Source organism: Pygoscelis adeliae, unplaced genomic scaffold, assembly GCF_000699105.1.
Source record: "Pygoscelis adeliae isolate BGI_AS28 unplaced genomic scaffold, ASM69910v1 Scaffold71, whole genome shotgun sequence".
NCBI classification, from domain to species: Eukaryota; Metazoa; Chordata; class Aves; order Sphenisciformes; family Spheniscidae; genus Pygoscelis; species Pygoscelis adeliae.
The window spans coordinates 12987845-12996459 of record NW_008824356.1 but is presented as its reverse complement, the minus strand read 5'-3'; the positions used below and the strand labels follow the sequence as shown (position 1 = coordinate 12996459).

The following is an 8615-nucleotide window of genomic DNA, read 5'->3' as shown; positions in this document are numbered from 1 at the left end:
ATCACCCTGGAATGAACGAGGTCAGAATCCTCTTCAAATTCTCTTTAGACTGACATCGTAGTATAAGCCTTTGGCACATGTTTTTTGCATTTCTGGTTGGTTTTAAATACTATGCCTTCTGTGGAAGGATGTTTTATTCAGCTAGCAAACACGTATCCCATCTCTACTGCTTTGGTAAAGAACAGATAAGAAACCTGTGGTCAGTCTATAACTTTTAAACTACAAGCTAGCATAGATCAGTGGTGGCAACTCTATGAATTTTTCATAAAAAATCAGTGAGTTCTTTGGCTGATTTGTCAGCCTCAGCAGCCTGCACCTGTTACACAGGAGTGGCTCTGAAGATACTGATAAAGAGGAGGAGCATCTAAAGGTCAAGGTGTCATTTCGCTACTGTATCATCCACTCACTGAAGATTAAGCATCTCCTTCTCCTCCTTATCATTCTTAGCATGTCCTTTGCATTATCATGTATGCTCTTGGTCTGTAGTATTTATGGGAGAAGCTCATCAGAGCTTAAGTTCCTGAAAAACAATACCCAGTGGGGTTAGCTCCTAGCTCTGCATAGTCTGCCATAGAGAAGGGTAAGATGGAAACGATCCAGGATTTCAAAGTGATAACCTTCTTGACTTACGCAAGGGATAGTTTCTCTCAAAGTGTTTTCAGTACAGCCAGAGTGCTTTCATCAGCAGGGGCAATCTCAGCTCATCCCAGCTCAGAGGCGTTGTACTAGGCTAGGAGAAGCAGAAAATACGGCAGAGTAGTCCTTCAGCATCTTTGACCACAGCTACCACTTAATACTTCCTGCTTACTTCTGTCACTGTTATTGGACCAGATAAACATGAAATGTACAAGAGGATGGAGGTGATTCAGAAAAGGAAAGGAAGGTTGATGCTAAAGGCTGTAGCTTCTTTTCAGAAGCACAGACATCCCGGGAAGGACTTTGACACACGCAGCTTCCTTCCACTGAACACTTTATGGGCTACTGTTACAGCCTTGAGTGACTTATCCTTCTCTTTACTTGATCAAGCTACTTGATTAGTCTTCACCAATTTCTGCTCTCTCACATGTTGATTCCATATGGTCTTTCTTTTCTGGCAGCTTGCTTTCCATCCTAACTGATGTGTGTACAGCTTCACATACTTCAATTCCATGATAATTGCAAGTAGTTCCTGGAACTTCTAAAGAAACTACCTTCATTCTTCACTACTTCTGTAGCGTGCTTCTGTGAACCAGTCCAGAGCATCATGAATATTTTATAGTATCAGTCAACCTCAAAAGTATTTCTGAACGAATGCCACTGGCATGTATAAATGCAGCTTACATGGAGTCCGCTTGTACAGCATGGTAAAATGCTGCCTTCTCTGCAGTGGGCTCTAGGAGCGTCAACAGATAGAAGATATCCCTCAATATAATCATAGCTTGCTTTTCACATAGCTAAATACCACTTCATTGTTAATTCTGCCTATTAAAAGAAATAATTTAAAACAGTAATCTTGGCAAAAGGCAGGAATTACTGATGCTGTTGCCACAGAAGTTTTCCATTAGGTAAAATACAGTGTTATACCAAACTATTATTGGCAAAATATGTATGCTAATTGTTTTGACAGATCTAATCTTTATAGCGGATTCCTTCCCCCAAGAATTTAAGGAGTGGTTTCTACCCAAAGAGCAGAATGTCAGGTAATACGAAAAGTTAGTTTATAAACTGTCTCAGCTTCAGCTGGGACTCTCTGCTCAGTTACCACACCAATGGCACGATCAATTGCAGTTCGCAGGCTGACCGAAGACATGCAATATGTCACTGGAAATTTGCAATTAGAAGGATGAGACTTACTAGTGTTGTTACTGTGGAAGTACTTCTTTTGGCTAAGAATTTTCTGGTAACTTTGCAGTGCAGGGTTCTATAAAAGCCTTTCCACTGCTTATATTTGATTCACTCTCTTTTTCTTATGTGAATGTTTGTATTTGCATCAGAAGCCTGAGACATGGGCAATAATCTTATTGCTAGCACTTATCAGCATCGCTATTACAGAGACTGATCTTCTGAGGCTGCACAGAGAAATTGTACTAATTTATTCTCTTTGTTACCCATGTTACCAATCATCCCAATTCAGCATCTTTTTTCAGAGACATTTTCAGATTTTTATCTGACTTGGCCATCTGTAGTCTCTGACATTTTTCAGATGGGAAAATGCTCTAGAATTTCTCTTTTAGATTCTAAGGACATCCCAGATTCACAATCCCATTGCTTTAGAAAGCAATTAAAATAAAATACTGACTTAGGTTCCCCCCTGCCAAACCCCACTCCCCTTCTGAGAGCACAAAGAGAACTTGTCTCTTTCCAGGATCTTTGTTATATACCTTTCTGATTCTCTCATCAGAAAGGTTGATAAATACATTTCCTTGGACTCCTCTAACTGAAGTGATTTTCAAGCTAAGAAGTCATTGTAGATTTTGTTGGCCCTCCTGTAAATCAAGTAATTTTGCTATTAAGATGTTCTGTCTCCTGTCTTATAATAGGAAGGTCTTCTTACTTCCTTACCTGCTTCCCCTTTCTGAAACTGGATGATTTCTGAAGAGGCTGAATCTTTACTTCTCCACCAGTCCTACAGTGAAAGAATCCTCTTCTTTAGTGATGTTTGAATTTGGTATTAACATCCCTAATTAAGAAATCATTTGGAAATATTGTGCTTTCTTCTCCTTTTCTGTAAAGGGAAGTGTGTCCAGAAGTTGAAGACAAGGCTTATGGTTGCTGTTACTTCTGCTAGCAGAGTGGCTGTGATTTAGACCCTTATTGGCAGATCATCCTTACCTCATTTAAAGAAACAATCCATCTTAAAACTCAGACTGTATTTTCCTAACTCATTTCAGTGTTACTTAAACCAAGAGATTAGCTTCCTTTGTCTTTTTGTTTGCTTGAAATTGGATACTACATCAGTAGAAACAACCCCTGGGATATGTGCATATTGAACTTGTTTTTGTCCTTCCACATTGGTGGGACAAGATTATTTAGGAAACAATCTGTTTGCATCTATTTTTGGAGTAATCCAAGAAGTTACGTATTTCAAGATAAAAAATTTCCCATGGGATAGCTGACTCTAAGGATATGTTGTGCAGTAACTTTAAACAAAATTTAGAAATGTCCTGCAGTGATCAACTTAAGCACTATCAGAGACATATAACAATTGAGATTTTAGTGCTGCCACAACCTCATATAATTTCAGCCTCACAGCCTCTTATAGCTTCAAAATCTTTCAGTCTGTGTTTAGTGGAGGCACTGTAAGACCTTCTGCTATGTATCGTGCTTCTGGAAGTCAGCACAGTGAGAGTATGCATATAGATATATAGACACCAAATTGAACATGAGCCAGCAATGTGCCCTTGTGGCAAAGGCAGCAAATGGTATCCTGGGCTGCATTAGACAAAGTATCAGCAGGTTGAGGCAGGTGATCCTTCCTTTCTACTCAGCAATGGTGAGGCCACACCTGGAATACTGGGTCCAGTTCTGGTCTCCCCAGTACAAGAGAGACATGGACATACTGGAGAGAACCCAAGGAAGGGCCACTAAGGAGATTAAGGTACCGAAGCATATGAGGAAATGCTGACAGAGCTGGCACTGTTTCACCTGGAGAAGGGAAGGCTAAGGGGGATCTCATCAATGTATATAAATGCCTAAAGGGAGGGTGCAAAGAAGAGGGAGCCAGCCTCTTTTCAGTGATGCCCAGTGACAGGACCAGAGGTAACAGGCGCAAACTGAAACACAGGAGGTTCCCTCTGAACATCAGGAAACACTTTTTTACTGTGGGGGTGACTGGCACAGGCTGCCCACGGAGGTGGTGGAGTCTCCCTCCTTGGAGATATTCAAAAGGCTTCTGGACGTGGTCGTGGGCAACTGGCTCTAGGTGACTATGTTTGAGCAGGGGGCTTGGACCAAATGACCTCCAGAGGTCCCTTTCAACCTCAACCATTCTGTGATTCTGTATGCTAAAGGGTTTTGCGTGTGTCTCTTTTTAAACCTGTTGACATGTCTTTGGTATGTGTTGTCTGTGTATGCATTCTCAATTTTCCTTCAGAGTCCTTAGCTTCAATATCTACATTTGGAGTAACTGAAGGAAAACTTGCCTTTTTCTTTATATAAAACTGTGGGAGCTACACGTATAAAAGACAGGTATTGAAATGTGATTCTACTTAGGCTTCCAAGATTTTGAACTTCAACTAGCTTTATTTGATGGCTCCTAGTTCTTGTATTGAAAGAGACAGTGAGGTCCTTATCCACTTTCTCTTTACCGTTTGTCATTTTGAGGGGAACACTATGCCCAGTCCCCTTAAGTCCCCTTTTCCCTAAGCTGGATAATCCTAGCCTTTTTTGTAGCTCTTCATATGAAACACATTCTGTATTTCTGGTTAATCTTGTTACTCTTCTCTAAAACTTTTCCAGTTATAGTGCCTCCTTTTGAGAGTAGGGCATGAGCACTGCACGCAATATACAAGGTGCAGGCAAACCTCAAATGGCCCAAGTGTGGGTTTTTTCCTCTTTATTTTCTAATAGTTTTTAACATTGGAGTTGTTTTTGGTTTTTTGACTGCTGTTAGGCATCAGGTTGATGTGTTTGTGGAGCTATCTGTTGTAGCTATGAGATTTCTTTTGAATAGTAAGCTCAGTATGTATGAAATGAGGATTGTTTTTCTTTTGTGGATTAAGTTACATAATTTATCTCCTACAGATGTCGTTTCATGTCTGCATTTCCTCAAACCTTTCTTTATTAAAAAAAACGTTGGTTTACCATTTGTCATCCTCCTGTCTTTCGGTACAATAGAAGTTTAAGTGAAATGTTAAACACTACTATTAGTGTGGTAACTTTTTGATATAACACTCTACATGTTAAGTAATTACCAAATAATTGTTATTTTTTTTGTTTTATAGGAGAATATTAAAAAGTGAGCCACCTTATCCACAAGAAATGAGTGCACTGTCTAAGGATATAATTCAGCGTCTCTTGATGAAAGACCCCAAGAAGAGGCTAGGTTGTGGTCCCACTGATGCTGATGAAATCAAACAGCATCCCTTTTTCCAGGTAAAACAAACAACAAAACTCTCCAGATACCACTTACCCTATGTTAGTGCCCTTGAAATCCAAGTCTAAAGAAATTTTGTTGTTTTGTTAACAGAATAGCTTAGAGGTGTGTTAATTGCATGAACAATTGCGTGGAAGTTAGTAAGAATATCCATGTGGTTATGTATACGGATATTGTGCATACTACAAGAAGGGCATGGTAGATTTTAATATATTCTGTCTGTTTCTAACAGTTACTTGAAGCAGCCAAAAGACACACTACTTAAACCAGAGGGTTTAATGGAAAACGCTTAAATTATATGTTGTGTGTTGGTTTTTTAAAAGAAAGTTTGCCACTAACATTATTAGTAAAATTTGAATATTGATAAAATTCACCATTAGTGATAAATGCCTCTTCTGTGTTTTCCTTTGCCTAATTAAATCTTTAGTCTTGTTCAGTAGATTTTAATTCTGTTCAGATTTCAGTCTATTAACATTTGGTTTCAAACAATGACGAAGACTGGATTTGCATACAACATCTGTACTGTTCCATCCATTGTGGTTAAAATTGTTTCTGTGCTTTCTTCGAAAAAACTATGTATTTCCGGTGCTTCTGAAGTTAAATATATTTTTAATTAGTATAAATTTTGGAGTATTTAAAGTTGGTAGTATAAATTAAACCTTTCAAATAAATATTTTCAATGTAATTATCATAACATTCAGCATGGGCAATATCTTGGCTTTTTAACATCTGGATTTCTTCTCATCCCCTCTGTATTTCCTTCCTCTTATAAGAGAGTCTGACAAAGTAGAGTTAAACTTCCTTTATTCAGTGTTTGTTTTGGAAGATACATTTTTTCCTCATACGCTATTTTCTAATCTTGACTTCATTTCAGTTCCACTCTTTTACAGTAATAGGGCCATTTTCTCATAACTACCATGTCTATGCTTCCTACTTCTAGCCAAGCATTTAAGTAAGAATCCAGAGGCGTTATGCTCTCAGGGCTCTGGAAGCTGGGATTAGTAATTGAGCATAGAAATCAGCAATGAAAAGTTGAAGATACTGCATGCATGCACTATGGCTTACAAAAATAGAAATGTTGTTTTCCCTGAAATAGAGGAAGAAATTTAAGGGCTGTCACACTAATTGTTTGGCTTATCTCCACTGTTAAATTTCTTTGTGTTGATTTTTTTTAAACTGGATTCTGTGTACTTGCAAATAAGTATGATACTTCTTGCCTTCACCTAAGCAAATTAGTAGGGCATAATTGGAATGCTTTTCATCTGCCTGTGGAAAATAGCAAATGGAGTTAGGACTGTTTGTTTCTGGGCAAGTCTGTCTTTCCAATATCTGCTTCTGTTAAATTTTCATTTGATTCAAACTTATTTTCCTGGTTTTGGTTTAGAATATGAATTGGGATGATTTAGCTGCCAAAAAAGTATCAGCTCCATTTAAACCGGTAATCAGAGATGAGTTGGATGTCAGTAATTTTGCAGAAGAGTTTACAGAAATGGATCCGACATATTCTCCTGCAGCAACCCCTCAGACTTCAGAAAGAATATTTCAGGTATTTTAAGAATTCACATTAATTTAAAAAAAATCATTTATTGAACAATTCCACGTGTATAACTAGTTTGTTCAGCAATTGCAAAATGAGAAAGGTGGAAATAGTCCTACTGCAAACATAAAATTCCATGTGTCTCCATTCCCAGCTGAATGTCCTGCCTGCTGGACTAAAGTCAGTCTGTCCTTTATTGATTCTTCATACCTTATGAGTCTTGTCATCTTGACTCCATCAGCCTGGGCTACCAGCTTTGACAACAGCAATGCAGTTTGCCCATGTTCGCATTATGCTCTAGTTGAGGTATTCCTTTGGGAAGTGGGAGTTAACTGCGCAGTTGAATGTAGGTCTTCCACATCCTTTAGGAGTGCTCTAATTGTTAGACTACTATATACAGACCAATAACAAAGCTTTCCTTACCATCTCCTCTATGCTATTAAAGAATGATCTCTTCTTGGACTGCACAGTCTGGATGTCAAATGTGCAGCCTTGAACTTGGTACCAAAGCTGCAGTGGTGAACAGCAGTTCAGACTGCTTTGTCTCCTCCCCCTCCTTGTGCTTTGTTGTTTTTTTATTGGCTGTTTTTAAGCAGCTTAATGTACAGGAATGCAGCATCATATTTTGGAAGTTTAGATTTGTAGTGACTGTAGCAAGCAATTTATGCATGTCATAATACAATCTGATTCATCCTGCAGTGGTAGTCACAGCTGTTCTTGTTATGATACCCAAACTGGGCACATCATTAATACAAAGTTTATTTTGTTTTGCCATTTAAAATGGTTTGATGCTTACATCACAACACAAAAACTATTTCATGCCTTAACTTAAAGGTGTTCTGGGAAGCTAGCCAGTTTGAAGTATAAGCCTTTATCACTATTGCAAAACAATTGAAGCTGAGCCAGATTTTTAGCATTATTTACCAGAATTTTTGTATTGTTATCATCGTTTTATCTGTAACTGTGGAGTATCATATAACTAATTCCAGGAAGATACCTGTTCGCATTGAACAGAGTAATATCTATCCATCAATGAGCCAGGTACAGTTTCTGTATTATGTTATGAAAATTCTGATTTCCTTGAAAAATTCTTCTGAAACTTCTGATGTTTTGTATGCGGTATGATAGTTTGTGTGCAACAATTTCAAGCCATGCCCTTTTCTGATGTCTTAATTTCATAGGGATATTCTTTCGTTGCACCTTCTATTTTGTTTAAACGCAATGCAGCTACAGTAGATCCTCTTCAGTTTTATATGGGGGATGAGCGGCCTGGAACTACAACTATTGCCAGAAGTGCTATGATGAAGGTAATAATAATATCAAGAGCTGAATTAATTTGGTTAATTTGGAACTGCATATAACTTTCAAAGCAGCAATCACAAGCTGGACTACAGATTACAAAGCAGTGATTATTCATTTATCTGTTCTCTGTAATGGCTCCTCAGATGATCCAAGCATATAATGTGCATGTGGTACTGTTAAGAAGTGGTTGAAGTTTAATCTGAAAAATGAGATGATTGTCTAGTTTTCCAGAAGACTGAAGTATAGTACTAATAGTAATTTGACTCCTGATAGTTCTTATTCAGCCAATCATTGTAGATATTTTTGAAGCTACTTTAGTATATCAGAATTCCTTCTGTGATATATTTGCCCAAAAGTATGTATAGTTGTGTGAAGCCTTATAAGAACACATGCTATTGTGATGTCTTCGAATGAGCACATAGTTTTGTGGATAAATGTATGTACAGCCATCTTTGATCCTGTTTGTCTGAATATTTTGTATCTTAAGCTATTGTAGTAGTAATGATTTATTTAGTGATTGTTTAATGTAACATAAGATTTACTCTTTGATTGTTAGAATAAAGTCTATGCATATTATTAAATAGAAGTTAAGATTATATTTTATCAGAAAGAGAGCTCTTTTGCAATTTTAAATGTAGATGAAAGATTCTCACGAAACTTTACTCTTTGTCTTTGACTGTGTATACTAAAAGTATTCTGCAG

At 37.7% G+C, this 8615-nt stretch overlaps 1 protein-coding gene across 1 annotated transcript in view; it reads left to right on the top strand.

Annotated features, from left to right (window-relative positions):
* Positions 1-8615, top strand: part of RPS6KA5 (ribosomal protein S6 kinase, 90kDa, polypeptide 5) — a 70463-nt gene that overhangs the window by 47748 nt on the left and 14100 nt on the right. Inside the window, exons 8-10 of the mRNA XM_009319524.1 lie at positions 4923-5073; positions 6459-6620; positions 7793-7918. Coding sequence (XP_009317799.1) covers positions 4923-5073; positions 6459-6620; positions 7793-7918 — 439 coding nt within the window. The remainder of the gene's footprint in view (positions 1-4922; positions 5074-6458; positions 6621-7792; positions 7919-8615) is intronic.